Genomic DNA, 20,369 nt, shown 5'->3' with positions numbered 1-20,369 from the left:
GGTGTGGGCCTGGCGCGTCTGGCGTGGCCTGCGGGGCCATGCGGGCGTTGTACTTGGCCATGGTGGCCCGCATGCGCTCGAGGGTCTGCTGCAGCTGCGCGGCGCGCTCGGGTCCGACAGTGATGCCGGCGGTCGCAGGCTGATGGGAGATGAGCTGGGCCGGGGACGGTGGGTCGAACCCGTACACGGTCTGGAAGGGGCTGGCGCCGGTGGCGGCGCTGACGGCCGAGTTGGCGGCGAACTCCGCGATGGCCAGGTGCCTGTCCCAGTCCGTCTCGTAGGGGTCCACCATGGCGTGCAGGATCTCCTCCAGCGTGCGGTTGGCCCATTGAGTCTGCCCATCCGTCTCAGGTTGGTAGGCGGTGCTGAAGCACAGCTTCATGCGCAGCGCCCCGAAGAGCTCCTTCCAGAAGTGAGCCGTGAAGCGCGTCTCCCGATCGCTGACGAAGACGGTGGGAGGCCGTGCAGATGGTAGACGCGGTCCAGGAAGATATCTGCAAGCCCACTGCGGTCACCTCCTTGGTGGTGGGCGCGCAGTGCAACATAGAGGAGGGGGGGCCTCCAAAGACCACTATGGTATCAAGGCTGCCTGGCAATTTGGGAGAGCCAGGGATGAGGTCCAGAGTCATAGGTTCCCAAGGGCAGCCTGGCATAGACAAGAGCCGCAGGAGGCCAGCCTTACTTCCCTGCTGGGCCTCCCTGCGCTGGTAGGCATTGCATCTGTGGGCGAAGGCATTGATATCCTGCTCCATGTCGGGTCAGATTGGGGGTTCCACCTTGTAGCCATTAGGTTTCTTCACGATTACAATGGTCGTCAGGACCCAGTCCTAATGACTCATTACCCAGAGTATATAGAATAGAAATTTGACGCCATCTCCGAGGCCCGCGGATCGCAGGAAGCGACGGGCGCCGCCAGCCAAAGAAGAACATGCAAGTCACACGTATTCCCATCAGACTAGTCGGAGGGCACGTGGCATTTGGAAGCTTCCAATGGCATCGAAACAGGAGGAGGGAGGGAATGAATCCCTGTTGTGGGAGCCCCCTCTCCGGAGGCTTCCCCCCTTTCCACCTGCATCCGGGCCCTGCGCCGCGCCTATGCCGCCTGGCACCGTGCTTGAAACCCAAGCCCCTCATCGTATTCGGGGTCTTGTCTGTAACATTCCTATCTTAGGTCATATACGGCGGTCCACGTTGTAGGGTCTAACCCGCCCCCACAACAATCCCCCGGCCGGAAAGGGCGACCACGAATCTTCATCTAACAACGAGTCTATGAAACTCATGAAAAGGCGATATTCCCACCGAGTCTCGCACAGATCGGCAATAATCTACCGACGTCTGAACTTCACGTCCATTTTACGTACGAAGAGAAGTGCAAGTGCCAAGATCTCCCTGAGTGGTGATGGAAGGTGAGGCTCGACTTTCCCGTTTTTGAATTGCCCCAGGAAACTCGTTTTTTGCTGACACACGCCACTTTCGCTACAATGGATCATCGCCAGTCCCCACCTGTGACAGGAATAAACACTGCAGCAAATGCGGACATCCGTATGCCCGAAGCCCCTCAGATCCGGTGAGAAGCGGTGGCCAATCTGGGGCATGATGTGCAGCTCTCCTTGTCCACGCTCCATGGATCTCAATGATGTGATCCTTACATGCTTGCGTCTCATGTGCATTCACTGCCTAACCATTCGCAAGGGAGATGATTATCGCTGAGTGGACCATTCCGGGGGTCTTCGCACTTGCGGACGCACGCGATATGATTTGACGCCGGTGGTGAGGGTGTCGAGATTCGTGCTGATATGGATGAGAGTCGAGCCTCTACACTTACCAGTGCGGATGTTGCTTAAAGGAGCATGCTCAGTGATCACCCTACATTCTTGAGAGCTGTCCCATATGCCGTAGGTCGATCGCTGGCTTGCCGATGGTGTGAGCCCAGACTTGGAGAGAGGGCTGCTGTGCGCCACTGATAGAAATATCTCCACGAGAGTGTACATGCGGACAGCGGCTTCCATTCATGGTGGGAATCACCTCGACGCGATGCTGGGCATAGCGAGGATCCTGAATGGACTACTGCTGGTGTGGGATTCTCCTCATGCGATGCCGTTGATCGGCATTGTGGAGAATCGTGGATTGCCCGTGGGTATTGTCACGCTTGATAACACCCTTGCGAGTTACAAGACGTGGTCCAAGTGAGTACAAGGAGGGGAGGAGGGGGAAGACAGGATGTTTTACTTGTCCCAAAGGCAGGCTGGGTAGCCATGTGAAGCAAGTTTGCAATAGTCATGCAGCACGTGGGTATGCATCTGGAGATGGAACCTATACTCATACTCAATGCACCCGTCAACTCTACTTTTGCTCTAACCCCTTCTCATGCTGCAGGGGAACTTCAAGGACTCCAATTCAGCGCCTTGATGTGGCGGTCGAGATGACACGAATGGTCCACAAGCTGCACCAACTGGGCGTGAGAGGATGGTGTTGTGGTTGGTGCTGCAGATCCTCATGATTGGTTGCCGCTCCTTGGCTCCAGTGCCTGAACACTTCGCCGCTCGATGGGTCTTACAAAACCATCTAATCTGCAGGTGGCACACTTCGACTTGGGGCTGGAGAACGTCTTGGTGCAGAAAACCATGGATAACGAACTGCTGTACTTCACGGGGCTGGACTACGGTGAGAATAGCATGTGTTGGTTCTTACTGCGCAGCACTGTCTCAAGGAGCATTTCTTGTTTGAGCGCAGAGCACATTTGTTGTGGGGGCGGGTTAGATCCTACAACGTGGACCGCTGTATATGACCTAAGATAGGAATGTTACAGACAAGACCCCGAATACGTTGAGGGGCTTGGGTTTCAAGCACGGTGCCAGGCGGCATAGGCGCGGCGCAGGGCCCGGATGCAGGTGGAAAGGGGGGAAGCCTCCGGAGGGGGGGGCCCCCACAACAACATTGCTGCATACATTCCAGCATGCATTGGCATAGGGCACAAATGCCATCACGGAAAGTATGCAGCAGTTGCAATGCTGTCTAGGCCAACCCCACCAAGCTATTGCCGGCGCCCCTCCATCTTGCAGTAACACCCATAGGGAATGACGGTTATCGGCGGATGGACATGGGGCCCCTGCAGCCCCCGATCACCAGGTGAGCAGTCTGCAGAGTTGGTGTGTGTTTTGGCACACTGCATCCGGTAGAGGAGGGGCTCTGTGGACAATTTCTCACCCAGTGGATGCCGCGCCGTTGGTTCTTCTTGCGCAGCACTAATGGCCTGTACGCCAGCCCCGAACTTCTGGCGGGGGGCGGCGGGCTCACTCAAAAGAGTGATACGTATCAGTTGGGATTTATGCTCATTGAGCTCATGACTGGTCAGGAGTGTCACAACGTACACAAGGACACATCGCCTGAAGGTGAGTTGTTATGACCAGAAGGTCTGGGGGAATGGTCAAGCATGGACAATTTTCACATTGCTGGAGGTGTGCACTTCCATCACAGTTGGCATGTCACTGCGACATTGTGTCTCAAAATTCTTGTTTGACTGCTGAGACGCCGAGGCCTTGGGTTTAGATACAATGTTGTCAGGTTAAAATCTTATTATGCTCTTTATGAAGCATCACCCCAGCTTTGTTCCCCATACACAATGTAGGGTGGGCAACCTTGCTCAACAGTGTCCCGCATCTGAAGGAGAATCCCGCCTGGCTGCAGACACTCACGTCTCGCTTTGAAACTAATCCAGTAGCACGCCCTGATGCCCGCAGCCTGGTCAACATGATGGAGCATGCCAGAGACTACTTCATCCAAGTTTACAACCCTGAGAGGCCCAGGGCAACTGCACGACCCGGGCCCATTCACCGCATTGCACGTCAAACAACTGCGTGATGCTCCACATCCAGTCCCTTTGGATCCTGCTGCAGCGGAATGCATTCCACCCTGTGATTCAACCTTCCCAGTGATCTCAAGAACCCCTGCAAATGAATTTGTCCTGGATCCCAATCATTTCAAGAAGCCGTATGAGGCACGCTGCAATTCTATCTGCACTCCATCCTATAACTCCATGCATGAATCCCTGGCCTGAATCTCACCCTCCACTGTGCATTTCGTATTTGCAATGAGGCAAGAAAATAGCTTCAAAGTCCCACCTTGATACCAGACCAGCTGCCCGTTCCACTCGCCCAGGGCACTTGCACCATAGCTTCAGGTCCTCATCTTCCCAGGTGCAACGCCCTCCGAGCAAATTTAGGTTCTCAAGAACCATAGCTGCTGCGAATGGGAGACCAATGGTGCTCTAGGAACTTTATTTAAGTGCCAGATGCGGTATGCATTGGGTGGTGGCATGCCCAACAGCCGCCGCAGTGTCAGAAGCCAGTCCTGATTGCTTGGTATCAAGGTGTTAAGGAGATATGCGACACCATCAGCGAGGATAACGGAGCACCGGGAGCGACAGGCGCCGCGGGCTACAGGTCAACCTGCCAACTTTGTGTAATTATCCTGTGCAGCTAAATGACGACATGCAACATAATGGAGCTAAGACTGGATTTTAGTGCCAGATGCGGTATGCATTGGGTGGTGGCATGCCCAACAGCCGCCGCAGTGTCAGAAGCCAGTCCTGATTGCTTGGTATCAAGGTATCAAGGAGATATGCGACACCATCAGAAAGGATAACGGAGCACCGGGAGCGACAGGCGCCGCGGGCTACAGGTCAACCTGCCAACTTTGTGTAATTATCCTGTGCAGCTAAATGACGACATGCAACATGATGGAGCTAAGACTGACATCTACAGAAGCTCCAACGAAACATTCAAGAGCATCCAATCCAAATACATACGTCCCAGCTGCAGTTGTGACTTCCCATGCATCTGCCTTCCCCTATGAGCTCAGAATTTAAGTATCTTGCTTTGAGGCTATCTGCATCTATCACCTCCATCACTCTCTTCTGGACACACTTCCCTGTATGACAAGTCTCCGTGTGTCACTCCCCAGGATGGCAGGGAAGGAAGTTAGCCTGTGAGAGATATTAGGTTCTTTCACAGAAAGTCTTATGCCAACGTCGTCCAATCTGATCGGACAGGGGTGCGGACCTTCCCATTCCTACTGAAAAGCGACAATCTAAGTGGAAGAATAAGATTTGTTCATGTCACTGGGTTGCGGGCCAACTGCTACTGGTGAGTGGGGCGCGGCAGGCACTGTCGACGTCTCGGCAGTGGGAGCCCCATAGGACGGCGAGCGGAACGTCCGTGCGCATCGTACGAACATGACAGTCTACCAGGAGTATGGATGATGCTTGATAGATGCAGTGTCCGACAGCACAATGTCTAGAATGTGGTATCATGCTCTGCCCGAATTCCCCTTCTGCTAGGGCGCCGGCGCGCTCGATGTCGTCGTTATGGAATGGGATTCTCGCGAGGAGGTGCGCCAGGGCAGGATGAACAAGCCATGCAAGCAAACATATACGAAAGCGCACGACTGCGCCTTGCATGCGCATCGTGGCTCTTTTGAAGGAACACTTCCATCCCTATCGGCAGCGGTCCAGCGTGTTGTGTATAAGGTCATCCAAAGGTGCCATGCACTTATTTGGTGGGCTGGCCCTCTTAATTATCATTGGGGGAGAGTGCATAAAGACTGACCCGTGATGAGTTCAGCGATGAATGCCACCAAAGTTCTTCTGAACCGGTTCAATCAAACCTGCACTTTGAAATGGGCACATCATGGAGCTTACATACTGAACCTGCCAAGTTTATGGTGGGTGTCAGGACCCAGTCCTGAATACTGATACTAATATAATCTATTAAGAAATGCGATGCCATCGGTGAGAATCGCGGAGCGCCGGGTGCGACGGGCGCCGCCAGCTACAATCGAAGCTGCAGGCTACATGTTCCTCGTCCGGGCACCTTATCGACGACACGCGGCTTCAGGGATCTCATGCTGGTATCCAGGAAGCTTCCAACGAAGCTTCCATTGACATCCAATCAAGGCACGTTGCTTTTGCCTGTCTTTGTGGCTTCTTCTGCACCTGCCTTCTCACTGCAAGCCCAGAGCATACATACCCTTGCTCTGAGGCAATCTGCACTTATTTCTCTCAACCATTCTCCTCTGGACACACTCCCCTGTAAGACTAGCCTCCCCCTTCCGTGCGTCACTTCAAGGAAGGTACGCAAAGGATCCAGCCTGGTATAGGTTAGGGTTCTTTCAGTGGGACTCCCAAGCCTTAGCCCGCTTTAGTCTCACCTGACTGCCCTTTGGTTGACAGAAGTGTCCAGATACCGGTGTGGCAAAGACAGTTCTCTAGCATCCTTGCTGTCGCTGAGTCGTTTACATGGTGGGGCACAGGCTTGGGCGGTCCAGGAGGACGGCATGCTAAAAACCATAGTAGATTCATGGGGGATGATCGCGACATTTAAAAACAGTATCTTGGGAACAGCTTCTGCTATGGGAGGGACAGGGCCTGGGATGCAGGTTTTTGAGTGCAGATTATGGAAAAAGGGGCCTGGAGGTGCTTATGGCAATGCACGCCTGGGAGACACGATGATGGATTCTATCTGCAGGAACTCTTTTGATAACTCTGCTGCGTTGCGCAGCGCGTCTGGCAAGTGGATAGAGGGGAGATTCTACTGATGAAAGCTCCAAGGACTCCTGCTCCATCCAGAACACGCCTGCTGAGAGATGAAGCACTTGACTGAGCATAGTTGCTCAGTGTTTTCGTGCCACAGAACACATCGCAAGACACATTTCAGAACCCCTTCCTGCCCTGATCCGAACCCGCATGCTGTGGGCACACATATGGCAGCGGCGAGCCTCATATCAATTAGACCAATCAGATCAAGCTTCCTACCATGAGATTGCATCCTATTGGATCTCCATCTCCTTCAACTTCCGGATGTCCGACCTGCTGGGACGCCACATTGACAGCATTGGCAGGAGAGACCAATGTCATTGCACAGCAGGAAGTGAGACCCCACAACCAATGCACCCAGTACCCTCCTCGACCACTTGCACCATGAGTACCCATCACAGTTTCTGTCTACCTGGTGAGCACACCAGCTGATGCCTTTGCTGTCTGGGACACGAGGGATGGCACGCAAGCCATCGGCTGGTGATGGGGACCTGGTGGCTGCTGGGTTGGATGCTGTGTCTGCATAAGATTAGATCTAGATGTATCAGAAAGGGGATGACACAATATGTGTACGGCCACATACCAAATTTTGAGAACATCAGACATGGACCCCAGCCTGCATCACCAACCAGAACACGCCAAACTACTGCAAGCAGCTGGAATGCGCACCTTGGACATCGCCAAGTGCCTGAAGGCAAGGGAGGAATCAGCCGTCCCATGAGCATTCTCTGTCTCAAATGAAATCTTTGAGGATGAAGCGGAATCGGCACTGCGGAAATTGAACATGAGGAGGGGGGGGGCGATTTCTTGGGAGAAGGAGAGAGCGTCTGTAACAAGGAAACTCAGAGTATATCGACCCCTCCTCAGCGTTGCATCTGAGCTGGGGGCTTCGCATTCATTGGTACAAATTCATACTCCTGTCCACTCACCTATCCTTCATCTCAGTGTGCTCGTCGAGTCCGCCAGTCCGGGATGGCAGGCTGAGCGAGGCCTTAATCATGGCCTCGCCCGCAGGAGATGCCTGTTCGTGAGATGTATGTGCAAGGTATGCTCCGGAACAAGTCTGCAAGGAGGTGGATATAGGAAACGAGACGTAACCTTTCTATATCCCCCCAAAAGAGAATCAGGCTCCTGGAGGCAGCATCCCTCGCCGTACTGCTAAGAAAGTAAAGATATCGGACACTCACGCCATGGCCCACGTCTTTCATTGTGACGCCAGAAGCTTCGGCTGCGACTCCACTGGTCTGGGAGGGGTCCGGTTGCTCCATCAACAACTCGTAACTGCGGGCAGACAAGGCGAAGAAGGGTAAGCCGCGTGCACAGTCCGGTGCGTGTCAAGCGCTCATTTGCAAGATTGTGGACACTTAATTATCTACTTAAGCTAAAGAGCGCTCTTCAAAGACAATCACACACTCACAATTCGGCCCACATTTTCTTGGTCATGGTGAAGGGGGGTTGGTTCTTATCCCAGCACACCCTCATCCTGTTACTGGAGCTCCGCTGCGCGCTTTGAAATATACTTCAGCACTTTTAAAGTCTCGTGGCGTGGATAACCTGGCCGAATGTCGAATACTCGCCGTATGACCGATGTTACCCCCCCTCCTCCCCGGTCCCCGCCGGAAAGCGCGCTAGAACATCGCACATCATGCACGGCATCTCCGCGCTTTAGTCTCGCCATCCGGAAGCATTTTGCCCTCACAGACTAGCTTCTGGGCCGTCTTCCCGTTGTAATGGCTTTAACCTGAGCACATGTCTATTCTTGTCGCATATTGACAGGAGAAAGACCCTCGTGTTCCGCGGGAATCGGAAGACAGAGTACCACTGAATGTTACCTCACCGCCGTGTCGCCACTCCCGGCACATGGGATGTGTTGGGATCCAAATTTGAGCACTCTATAGGTACTGATGTCGAACAGTGATGCACCGCATGCTTCCACATGGACCTGCGGACGTCCACATACCATCGTCCAGGGCTGGTCTCACAAGCTTGCCAGGTGATCCAGATAAATACCCTTGTCAGTTACCCCGCAACCTTCCGTATGGGAGCGCTGACATTGAGACAGTGGCAGGCAATGGAGACCCATACCATCCAGGCCAACAAGACTTGCAAAACGAAGAGTTTTTTGGTCGGCTGACTTTTTGATGAATTTGGGATGAACTCAGGGGATTTGCCCTTTACAGGATGGATCTCCTGCCATCACGGAAGAGCCCTGTACAATGCTATTCTATGGTCGCACTTCAAGATACTCTACAATAGTGTGGTGGTGAGGCATCGCCATCCGCCCCAGCACCAAGTTGTCATGCTGTCGTGTGTTGGTGTAAAGAGCAGGGCACAGGCTTGAGAAGTCCTCGTGGACGGCAGGGAAAGGAACAGGGCAGAATTTCGGAGGTGATGATCAACAGAATTGAATAAATTTCCTATGAGAACAGCCTCTACTAAGGGAGCAAGAGGGCCTAAATACAGATGAATCGAGCACAGACTATGGAAAGAACGACCTGTAAGAGGACATGGGGATGCACGCCTTGGAGAGGAAGAAGATGAATCGGATTGGCTGTAAAAGGTCTGATACCACAGCTGCATTGAGCAGCGTGGTAGACGACTGGACACAGGGCACACAGTGGTGTTGCAAGCCCCAAGTACTCCTGCAAATGACGCACACCTGCTTTAAGCGACGTTGTGGGGGCCAGCCCGCCCCCACAACAATTTGGTTTCGGAAACATGGTTTCCCGATCTTGCTAGGAACAGGAGGAAAGTGGGGAAAGGGCCCGGTCAAGGGGAAACCCCACAACAAGCGAGCACATGATGTATGCAGGGACGTCGAATGTTCTGGTGCTCAAGAGCACTGCTCGTCGCACACTCCATGCCCAACCTGGCCTGCTCTATTCCCGCAAGCTGTGAGCACATACACTGGCCTGCGCCATGCCTCAAATCATTTGGGAATACAAACATGCATTGATCTTGCAGCCTACTGGATCTGCAGCTCCTTGAAGTTACGATCGTCTGATCTGCAGGGTGTTCAAATGGACAGAACTATCGAGAATGTCCAAGAACACAGCAACAAATGGTAGTACCTGGTCCATCCAGACAGTACCATTCCAAATGCATTCCAGCCTGGGTGCCCATCGACTTTGCTGCCTACCTGGTGAGCACACCACTTGGTGCTTCCGCTGTCTGAGTCACATGGGATTGCACGCAAGCCATCGCCTGGCAATGGGGAGCTGGTGGCTGCTGGGCCGCTTGCAGAGGCTGTAAAGGGTGAATTTCAAATGCATCAGGGAGGGGACAACACAATATGTGTGCACGCATGTAGACTTGTGTACATCAGACATGGATCCCCAGTTGCAATGCCAACCAGAACACGGCCCACCTTTGCAAGCAGCCAGGCAGCACACCTCTGATATCGCCAAGGGGTCGCAAACTGGGGCAGACTCAGGCATCTCATGGTCCTTTGCTGGATCTGAAGTATTATGTGTGGCCGGACCAGAACCTCCACTGCAGGGATTACGTGTGAACACCAGGAGAAGGGTGGCAAGTATTGGATGGTGGGTTGTGCGGCTGTCGCAAGTCACAACAATGTCGAATAACCAACGACCCATCCCCACATCTGTGCTGTTTGGGGACCTCTATACCTGTGCGCTGGCACCCGGGGCGCAGCAGGGGATGGGGATGAGGAGTGTTGCACTTTTCCCCATTTTTGCATTTCTTCTTCAAGAAGCTTACTGCCAAAATTTTGCTTCCAAGACATGTCCTTGCTACATTAAGCTATCATGGCATCCTGCAAATAAGGAAAGCAGAGATACATTGTGAGGCAGCATCCATTTGAAAAGGCTTGACAAGAAGGCAGCTGAGTGCATGACAGGTGCTGCTTCATGCCAGACACCGGCTTATCACTAAAGGGCACACTTTGAGAGCGTCGCTCATGCCATTCCATGCAGCAGGACTCCTCGCAATCTGGGTGAGTTTCGCTTTCCGGACATCCCACTTCCGCAAAAATCCATGGGCTTGACCGGAAGGCCGGACAGTGGCAGAGATGGTATTGCATCGCCGAAGACATCAGCAGTGAGTGCCACTTGAAAGAGGGTACTTTCCCGTCTTCACCATAATAAAATGGGTTCCTTGAAGTCTGAGATTTGAGAATGTTGGTCCAAATTACTTCCCGCAGGTCACACAGATTTGGAGGGAGGTCAATATGTGGCGGTGGTAAGAACATGCCTGCACCCAAAGCTTGCGTTCTGGAAGCCAGTGAACCTCCCTGCAGAGTGCTCATTACGTTCATGTCACCTCTTCAGTTGCCCCCTTTAGCACAAGATAGTCTGTTTATCAAATTCAAGCACCCCGTCCGTTGCACCTTGGATGCGAGCTGTCCATAGCTCCTCCAAATCAAGCTCCTGCTCGTTCCCAGGGCTAGACGCTTTCGGCAAGTGAACCCCGCTGCATGGCGCGAAGGCATCTTCAGAAGGCTGGTCCCCGACTCTGACCCTGGGAGAGCCCAGGTGCGTGCTGCAGGGGGGTCCATTGGCACAATACCTCGTCGCACGAGAGAGCCGGCCACAAGGCATGGGGTGTCATTCCAGCCTGGACTCGCCTCCCACACCAACTGTCACTTTCCCTGGTCGATTACTGGCCTGGGTCAGCAGGGCCGGGGCGGGCCGGGCTTGCAGCCACACCCACCGAGAGAACAGGCACGAAGTTGTTGTGGGGCCAACCCACTGAGTCCTTTACCCCTCTGTCCCGTCAGCCGCCGTGCACTGTGCCGTGCCCGGGGCCGCCCGGCCCCCGCCATGACACCCACTCCCCACACTGTGCCTGGGGACTTGGCTGCGAGATTTCGACTTTGGAGCAAGCGCAGCAGTCCATGCTACATGGGCCAGCCAACCAGTCGCCCGGCACACCCTTCTCCACAGTCGGTCACAGGATGATCTCCTCTGGCAAGTCCGGCCCTGCACACCCGTCTGGCAGCACCTCCTCGATGGTCCACCGATCGAAGCGCGCGTCGTAGGCGGCGACGGGGATGGGGCGCAGGTCGTCCAGGTGGCAGAAGGCGGGCGAGGCCAGGTCGTCGGGGCACCAGCAGGAGCTGCCGGCCTCCGTCTGGCGGAAGGCCTCCACCTCACACAGACCCAGCCGCTCCGGCGGCAGCCTGCTGGCATCCCCCCTGCAGAGCCAGGGAAGGAGGATGGAGCACACGTGGTGTATGTGTTTGTGTGCACTCGAGGGTGACTGGGGCGCAAAAGGGAGGAGGGGGGGGGGGAGGATGTGCTGTGTGCCCACCCAGCCCCTCGTGCCCGGCCCAACCCCGCCCCATCCCAGGCGCTTGGACAGAATCAAAGCCCTCCACCAAACCCCACCACCCAGCATGATGTATGGAATGAGTGCGCCGCCGTCTGCGCTGACCTGTCCATGTTCCTGCCGACCAACAGGCCGATGCCAGAGCTCCTGTGCCCCTCCTCCAGCGCGAGGACTGCGGGGCTGAGGGCGTACTGCACCACGCTGCCCACAGGGATGGCGCCTGATGATGGCGAGGGCGGGCTCCCATCGGACCCGGACCCAGGCCCCGCCGCGGCGCGGGCCTGGGTCCGCCGGCTCTCCTTCCGGAAGGGCTTGAACTCGTCCCAGGCTCTGCGGGCCTCGCTGGTGCCCACGCCGGCCCCCGACGCTCTGCTCCGCACTGCACGCAGCCGAGCGGGAAGGAGCTTGGGTGGGTGTGTTTGGGAGAGAGATGGGGGTGAGAGGCAAGGAGGCCGACACCCGTTTCCAAAAAGATAAACACGACCTCGAGAGGCGCCGGGCCGAGCCACCCACCTGCGGCCTCCACGCCCCGCGGTCCCTCCCGGTCGTAGCTCCTGCGCAGCTCCTCGTCGTACAGCACCTCTGCGGTGGGGGCGGGGGCCGGGGGCAGTGTGGGCGGCACGGGCGACGTCCCCCTGGAAACACGCCCCACCCTCCACCGGAAGCCGAGCAGGCGTGCGCCCGGCGTCGCCCAGCCCACCGTACGCCTCTGCGAGGCGGGCGAAGCGAGCGGGGGCCTCCGGAGCGGCGTTCACATCCGGGTGCCAGGTCAGCGCCCCCTTCCGGAAGGCGGCCCGGATGTCGGCGCGCGTCGCACCGCCGGTCACGCCCAGGTCGTTGTACAGGGCGGTGTGCCTCCCCGGCTGTGACCTCGAGGCATCAGGAGGGGGGTCGCGCCGCGGGCCGGCGGCGCCTGGGTGGGGGCCCCCACCCAGGGCCTCCTCCCAGGTGCTGAACTGCGGCTCCTGGGCAGCCTGGTCACCATCCCCCACTTTCCACTCTGAACCGGAGATCTGCGCCGGGTGTGTAGGATGTGTTGCCTAACCCAAAGAGGGGGGCTGTGCATGGCATCTCGATGAGGGCCCAGCATGCAACTCCAGGGGGTGTGCCGAATGCGTGCCCTGCTCCAAAACCGCCGAGTCTTGGCCACCAGACAACTCCACCCCCCCCCCCCCCAAAAAAAAAGGGAACCTGTGAACCCCCACCTGGTTCAGCAGGCGGTCGAGGGAGCGCGCATGCTGCTCATCCAGAGCGTGGGTGCTGGGCATGTTGTGCTGCAGCATCTGCTCCAGCACGCTCAGAAACGCAACCGTCTGATGGTACTGGAATGAAAAGGACAGGGAAAGTTGAGCAGCTCCGAGGCTGTGCAGGACGCAGTGCAGGGGTCGCCGATGGGATGAAATCATTCCCTGCCCTCCATGCCTGATACCTGGTGACCAGACGGCTGCCGCCCCGCTCCGGCAACTCGTACAGCCAAATCACGGCACTTGGCGGCCTCTCGCCCCGCCGCCCTTTCGTCCCCGGCAAGCATGGCTCGCAGGGCATCCGTGCACAGCTGCCAGTGACAGGGTTTTGGCAGGTTGATAAAAAGGTTGGCCATTGGACTGACGATTCCAGCCCGGAGAGGGTTGCACACCCCAGGGTGCGACAGCTTTGGAGCAATCATACCTGATTGACCGAGCGACTCATGCCCTCCTGCACAGCATCCACATCTCGAGGGGATGAAGCATGACATGCAATGGGCTTGCATCGCCAGCTGCCGCACCCCTTCTGCCTGCGTCTCATGGGGCATGGAGGCCGAGGGGATCCTTTGCCCAGGCATGGTGCTCCGGCCTCAGTCCTGGGCTGCAGACTTTTGCAAGGTGCGAGAGTCTTCATATTCCTGAGTATACTACTCGTATTGGAGCGTATAGCATGTGTCGCCATGTATTGCTGACAGGAGAGGTGCCATAGATCCCAAGTGCCGTCCATGACGGATCACCATCGCGCCATGCGGAGTTCTGCCACGTCACGGAAATCTCGCAATTGAGGCACTTCCGGGACGAACAGGCTTCGCAGGGACAACGAGTGACGGGTGGATGATATTGTAATCACATGTATACTGCGATGAAATCATTACCGGCAGCCCGGGCCGCCTGAAGGGTCGAGGTAAGGGACCGGAGGCTGCATGAGCTTCGTGACGGTGGGAGGAGAGGCCTCCTCTCGCCCCACCTTTTTTGAGCTGGTGGCCGCCGACAGACTCCTCCCCAGCCTCAAGGCTGCCATAGCATACTCCCTATCGGTGCGTCGTATGGGGTGTGAGACGGCCCGGCTGTGCAGTGCACCGAGGAGCGACGGTCTGGCCTCCTGACACCTCGACACCTCGATGCTGAATCCCGCCCCTCCCCGCCCGCCCGCCTCAGGTCTATGCCCAGCGCCGGCCCTCGCTGCTGCGGCTCCTGGACCACGAGGACGAGCTCTTCTTCCTGATCAGCGCCTGGCTGCACCGGGGGTCGCTCAGGGCCTCCGACGCCTCCTTCGCCGAGGGACTGTATGCGCTGCGCCGCGTCCCTGCGGCGCGGCGCGGCGCAGAGGAGGGGGCGGGCGGCCTGTCCCCGCAGCAGCGCATCTCCACGCTGGCGCTCCTGGTGTGCTGGCTCCTTCACGCGCGCGGGTTCTGACGCTGGGGACACATGATCCGGGGGGTGGACTGCGAAATCCACCGCTCATGGGTGGCTGTCCGGCCAAAGTACCTCCCCCCGCAACCCCCCATCCTGCGTCCCCCCCGGGCACCACAGACCCTGGTGCCCTACGCCCGCGCCAAGCTGGACGGCCTGCACGGGCGCCACGCGCCGCAGCTGCGCTCGCTGCAGGCCCTGGGCCTGCAGCCTCCTCCCGCTCCCGCCGCGAGGGGAGCAGACGGCCTCGCCGACGGCTGGCGCCGCCTGGCGCTGCGCGCCTTCCTCAGGGGCTACCCCTGCGTGGTGGCGGTGCACGAGGGCTCTCGCTTCCTCTACCAGCTGCTCTACCTGCTGGGCCGCTCCCCGCACTACGCCCCGGGCCTCCACCTGCTGGGCCTCACCGTGGCGCGGGTCGATCCGCGCACCCAGGCCGCGCGGGGGCGGGAGCTGGCGGCGCGCCGCGCCGCACGCGCCGCGCGGGGCGCCTCCCTCGCCTGGCCGCTGCGCCTCGCGCGCGGCGCCGCCCTGCGCGCGGGGTACGCGGTGGCGGACCACACTCACAACGCGCTCATCCTCGCCGTCTTCGCCTTCAAGGTCTGGCGCTGCTGTCCAGGGGAGGGGCTTTGGGGAGCGCGGGGTGGGTGCGTGCCATGCGCGACTTTTGACAGATTGGGGATGGGTGCCGTGGCGTCCCCACAACCCATGGCGAGCCGGGCCAAAGACAAGGTCAGGACGCGCTTTCCTCGAGCACCCCAGGCGCACGGACCCTCTCCCCCCGCCCGCTCACTCCTGCCCCTACCCTCACGGTCCTTGTCCCCCATTCCACCCCGACCCTGCAGCTGCTGGAGTGGTGGTATACCTCGGGCGAGCAGGCGCTGGGGGAGAGGGCCGCGCTGACGCCGCCGCCGCCCCCGCCGCCGCTGGCCCCCGCCGAGGGCGGCATCCAGCTGCCCGACGACGCCGCGCTGTGCCCGCTGTGTAGAAGCGAGCGCAAGAACCCGGCCCTGCTGGCGCCGACGGGGTACGCCTTCTGCTACACCTGCGTGCACCGCCACGTCAGCGAGGCGGGCGCCTGCCCCGTGACCCTGGAGCCCGTCAAGCTGGAGGACATCTGGAGGCTCTACCCCGGCATGTGACTGGCTGGGGAGGCGGGGCTGCTCTGGCTGCCGCCAGAGCGTTGTTCTGGATTTCAGCCTCCCTGCAGCTTCAATCAGGCTGCTCGCTACCCAGCCTCGGCATTCTATCCCCCAAGCCACACATCTTTGCCTCTCCCTACACCTATACCAAGTCCTTGACGTTACGCATCTTCTCAAGCAAGGCAAAGGACGGAAATGGAGTGCAGGAAAGAATGGGACCAGGCGATGCAAAAGCCAGTGACGGGGGCTCGGCGGGGCGGCAGGGGAGGCTGCCGACGGCCTGGCCTGTGCACGCATGCAGCCGGCCGGCTGCAGGCCCATTTGGGTCTCTGTTCAGCAGCATTCCCTCGCCCAGCAGTGCCCCCAAGTCCCCCATAGGGGCAGCCAACCAGGCCCCACGCCAGCCTCTGGCCACCTCACACCGAGCTCGCGCCGGCCACGATCTCGCTCAGCTCGGTCGTGATCTTGGCCTGGCGCTTGCGGTTGTACACCTGGTTGAGCCCCTTGCGCAGCTCCGCCGCGTTGTCCGAGGCGGAGCTCATGGCATTCATGCGCGCCGCCAGCTCCGAGGCCAGGGCCTCCTGCAGGCTGCGCAGCAGCGTGGAGTTGAGGTACAGCGGCAGCAGCGCGTCCACGATCTGCACCGGGTCCTGCTCGAAGATGAGGCCGGCCTCAAAGTCGCTGGGGTCCGCCTTGGCCTGCGAGGGTTTATTTGGGGAGGAGGGGAGGGTTGGGGGGTTGGAGGGGAGTGGACATGAGGAGGCTTGGAGCTTCCTTGAGGGCAATGGTATTACGATGGTCCTGGGAAAGCAAGAATCAGCCGGAGGGTTGGATAGGGCCCCACTCCCCACCCCTGCTTCCTCCAGGCAACAGGGGGAAACCTGAATCCTGATGTATGATCCCACACATCCCCCCGACCCCTCAGCAAGCCCACGCACCGTCTTCTCAGACTCCACCACCAGCTGCCCCTCCCGCGTGGTCAGCTTGAAGACCTCGTCCTCCGCGGCGTCCACGCAGTTGCCATCCACGTCGCATACCTCGCCGATGGGGGACAGCGGGAGCAGCGTCTGGACCACAGGCTCTGCAGGGGCATGAGGGGGAGAGGGGGTGTGAGGGGTCAGCGCAGGAGAATAAAGGTACAAGCGCAGACTGGAAGCGGCGGCGTCTGCCGGCTCCGCACCGGTCGATCAGCCCCCCAGGCGCGGAGCCTGGGCGTCGCGCCACGCCCCCAGGGACGCACCCGATGCGATGAGCGACACGAACTTTGTGTAGATGATCTCCACCTTGTCCACCTCCTGCGACACAAAGTCGCTGAAGATCTCGTCGGCCACCACCTGGGCCTCCTTGACGGAGGGAGCCTGGCCCATGTCGTACACATCTGGGGGGGACAGGGGGGGGGAGGAGGAGGGAGGGAGGTGTATTGATACAATGGGTCGGGCATAGGTGTCAGGTTACACATGCAGCGTCCCATTTGAAGTGGGTGGGGCCCTCCACACACACCCCCACATCCCCCTCCCCGCCACTCACTGCCGATGGCATTCTTGTAGTTGGGCCGACGCTTGAAGGCGGCGGAACCTTTCTTCCCGATGAGGAGCAGCCGCACCTTCACCCCCAGCTTGGTCAGCTCGTTGTACCGAGCCTCGGTTTTCTGCACAGAATTGTACAGGGTTTGGCGCATGTGATCTCTCTCATAAGACAGCCTTCTGGAAGGTTGTGGAATTCCATGGGAGACCCTTTTCTCATCTCAACCCCCTCCACCCACCTTGATGACGATGGCGTTGTACCCGCCGCACAGCCCACGGTCGCCCGTGACGCAGAGGAGCAGGACCGTCTTCACAGGCCGGTTCTCGACCAGGGGGGAGTCGATGTCCTCCACGCGCAGGCGCTGATTGACTCCATACAGCACCTGGGGCGATGAACGACGGCAGATGCGGATCTTCGACTGCAGCTCTGGCCATTGATCACAGATCTGGACCTCGACGCTGTCGCCGTTTCAACCCTCAGCCTCCTCGATCCCCGCCCATAACCCCACCTTGACGAGATTCTCCGCAAAGGGCCGGCCCCGCACCACAGCGTCCTGCGCTCGCCGCACTTTAGCTGCCGCCACCAGCTTCATGGCCTCCGTGATCTTCTGGGTGTTCTTCACGGAAGAGATGCGGTCCCTGATCTCCCTGGTACCCGCGTTCCGAACCTGCGGAAGGGGGTAGCATGGCGTGCCTCCGTAGGCAGGGGCGGGGTCGGGCAAAGGGCCAAAAGGTCCACTGGGTTGCGCAGACACACCTGCAGGCTGATCCGGCGACAAGTACCGGGGAGCTTGCGCGCGGTGAAGGCATGCGTGGCTCCTGCAAAGGATGCACGGGTGCCGGAGAGAGCCTCCATGATGGTGTTGCCCCTACCCTATCTCGCGCGAATGCTGGCCGTGATTCGACGATCCTCAACCCTAATGAGCCGTGCAGGGTGTATGAGGTTCGGGGCGTGGCCCCGTCCAGGCGCATGCGGCGGTGCAAGCGAGGGTCATCCTTCGGATTGCACCCCATGACGCGCATGATGTGCGCGCCAGTCCGGTCGTGACGGCACCTGTGTCAATAATGTTACACGCATGAGACCGAAGCCACGGGACTTTACGGTCGGTACATAGAAGCAAAGGTCATGTACAAGGATATTTCAGACCCTATGTCATTAGGATGGTACAATGCTGAGGTGCCCGCCTGATTCGAGGACAATCCCAGCTGCAACGAGTCGTTTGGCACTGGCATCCGTCACCAGCACCGGTGAGCCTGGCAGCAGCCACTCCGCACGATGGCAGAAGGTGAAGGTGGCAGAAAAAACCTGGGGTTCATTTGATCCAGGATGTCCCATGAGGAGGGCAGCCCTGACCGCGCCCTCCAGCCTCGTCATGTCGAAGTCGGCAGGTAGGGACGCTATGACTTCGCCTTCCAGCTGCGCCTCTTGCTGCGTCGCTCCGCAGTGCACCACCCATCGACGCTTCGAGCTCGGCGCAGCTGCAGGGAGGGTGGGAGGGAGGGGACTGGGCTGTTGGTCTGCGTGTGTTGGCGTGCATAGCAGCATCCCAGCCTGGCACACAAGCCAAGGCAGAGGGCCGCGAGCCATGGGCACAAGCAACGTGTCACCCCAAGCTCACACAGAAATTGCTGGCCCCAGGCGAGTGCCGCCTGGAAAGTGCGGCTGGCTCTGGGCTCCAGGCTCCAGTCCAGCAGCCAGGCTCCCCGCTAGTTTCAAAAGGCGGAGGGAGCATGGGTGTCGGTCGGGCACCTGGGGGTGACCGCCCGCTGGGTCAAGACATCGACCCGTCCTGTCGCCAGGCACTCTACAGCCTCGATCCCAGCCTGTCCCCTTCCACACACACGCACCTTGTGCACCGACATCTCGTCCAGGGTACGGAGTCCGGCCCCATCCATGTCGACGGCATCAGGCCCAGGCGCCACCTCCTCTGCCGCCGCCCAGGCGGCATGCAGGGCCGCCAGCTCCGGCGCGATCTGGGCGCCAAAGGCGTGGCGCAAGCCCGAGCCTGCATCCCCACGTGCCCGGTCCCCGGCAGCACGCACCGTGGCGGAGACCAGGGTGCCTGGGGCGGCGTGCGCCACGTCTCGCCCGCAGCACTGCAGCAAGGCCACCGTCACGGGCGCCCAGGCCACGACCCCGGCGCAGGGCCCCAACGCCAGCGCCGCCCCGGGCCGCAGCCGGCCGGCGACCGCCGTGCCGTGCAGGACCAGGCCGCCCGGCCTGGCGTGCCACGCTTCGACCCGGAAGCGCAGCGGCTGTCGTCGAGCGGGCGAGGGCGGGGCACCCGGGACGGGTGCGCAGGGCAGCGCGCGCAGCATGGCGTGGACCTCGTGAAGCCCGGCCCCGTCGACGCAGGAGACGGGGAGCGCGGGGACGGCGAGCGCGGGGCTGGACACGTTGCTCTGGGGAGCGCGATCGGCCTCGGAGCCGTCGGCGGGGTGTCCGTCGCCGGCGGGCGCGCCCGGCCCGCCACCCGGCCGTACGACTCGCAGCCCCGCGCGCTCCAGCGGGGCCTGCAGCGCCTGGACGGCGGCGCCGATGGCAGCGGTCAAATCACCCGCCGCGTCCGTGCCCGTGAGCACGCAGGCCAGGCGCGCGCCCAGCGCCAGCCCCGCCGCCGCCGCCTTCAGCAGCGCATGGGGGGCGCACGTCCCGCCGCCCCCGGCGCGCCCAGCGCCAGCACCAGGAGCACCAGGGCGGGGCGGCCAGCGCACAGCGCGCGCAGCAGCGTGCCGGCGTGCCGTTCGTCGCCGGGAGCGTCCACCAGACGGACCAGGGCGTGGGCTGCCACGCCCAGCTCCGGCGCCGTGGCCGGCGACACCCCCGCCCGGTTCAGCACGCGGCCTGCTGGATGGTGCGCATGTGCGGGGGGAGGGGGTCCCGGCGGATGCCTTTGAGGATGATCGTCCGGTCGATACCGTCCCCCGCTCCTACCCCACCCCCCACCCCGCAAAAACCAAAAAAAGCCCACCTTGCGCATCGTAGCCAAGGAGCACATGGGCGGCACTGGAGGTGCGGCCGGAGGCGAGCTCGTGGCGGTGGCGCAGGACCGAGGCGCGCGCCGCGCCGCGGCCATCGTCCAGTCCCGCCGCGGGGCAGCCCAGCACCGCCGCCAGCGTGGACTTGCCCGCGCCCGTGCCGCCGGCGAGCACGGCGCGGGCCTCTGGG

At 59.9% G+C, this 20,369-nt stretch overlaps 4 protein-coding genes across 4 annotated transcripts in view; 1 reads left to right on the top strand and 3 right to left on the bottom strand.

Annotated features, from left to right (window-relative positions):
- Positions 1-11,500: 11,500 nt before the first annotated feature.
- F751_3681 (DnaJ-like protein subfamily C member 10) lies at positions 11,501-13,481 on the bottom strand (the record flags this gene model as incomplete). The annotated part of the gene is made up of 6 exons (XM_011401500.1): positions 11,501-11,747; positions 11,987-12,101; positions 12,395-12,463; positions 12,582-12,744; positions 13,087-13,194; positions 13,353-13,481. 6 exons carry the CDS (start codon positions 13,479-13,481, stop codon positions 11,501-11,503), a joined length of 831 nt encoding a protein of 276 aa, XP_011399802.1.
- Positions 13,482-14,048: 567 nt separating this feature from the next.
- Positions 14,049-15,677, top strand: F751_3680 (Peroxisome assembly protein 12; the record flags this gene model as incomplete). The annotated part of the gene is made up of 4 exons (XM_011401499.1): positions 14,049-14,162; positions 14,284-14,508; positions 14,659-14,952; positions 15,381-15,677. 4 exons carry the CDS (start codon positions 14,049-14,051, stop codon positions 15,675-15,677), a joined length of 930 nt encoding a protein of 309 aa, XP_011399801.1.
- Positions 15,678-16,093: 416 nt separating this feature from the next.
- F751_3679 (ATP synthase gamma chain, chloroplastic) lies at positions 16,094-18,056 on the bottom strand (the record flags this gene model as incomplete). Its single annotated transcript, XM_011401498.1, has 7 exons — positions 16,094-16,375; positions 16,616-16,758; positions 16,918-17,055; positions 17,205-17,325; positions 17,440-17,583; positions 17,710-17,868; positions 17,958-18,056. The coding sequence occupies 7 exons, from the start codon at positions 18,054-18,056 to the stop codon at positions 16,094-16,096; spliced, it is 1,086 nt and encodes a 361-aa protein (XP_011399800.1).
- A 542-nt stretch (positions 18,057-18,598) lies between these two features.
- Positions 18,599-20,369, bottom strand: part of F751_3678 (GTP-binding protein 2) — a gene marked incomplete at both ends in the record, with an annotated part of 4,547 nt that continues 2,776 nt past the window's right edge. Inside the window, 5 exons of the mRNA XM_011401497.1 lie at positions 18,599-18,679; positions 19,049-19,297; positions 19,442-19,603; positions 19,885-20,045; positions 20,173-20,230. Coding sequence (XP_011399799.1) covers positions 18,599-18,679; positions 19,049-19,297; positions 19,442-19,603; positions 19,885-20,045; positions 20,173-20,230 — 711 coding nt within the window. The remainder of the gene's footprint in view (positions 18,680-19,048; positions 19,298-19,441; positions 19,604-19,884; positions 20,046-20,172; positions 20,231-20,369) is intronic.

The sequence above is a fragment of the Auxenochlorella protothecoides genome (assembly GCF_000733215.1).
Source record: "Auxenochlorella protothecoides strain 0710 unplaced genomic scaffold scaffold39, whole genome shotgun sequence".
Lineage (NCBI taxonomy): Eukaryota > Viridiplantae > Chlorophyta > Trebouxiophyceae > Chlorellales > Chlorellaceae > Auxenochlorella > Auxenochlorella protothecoides.
Note: the sequence above shows the minus strand (reverse complement) of the source record. Positions and strands in the feature narration are given on the sequence as shown.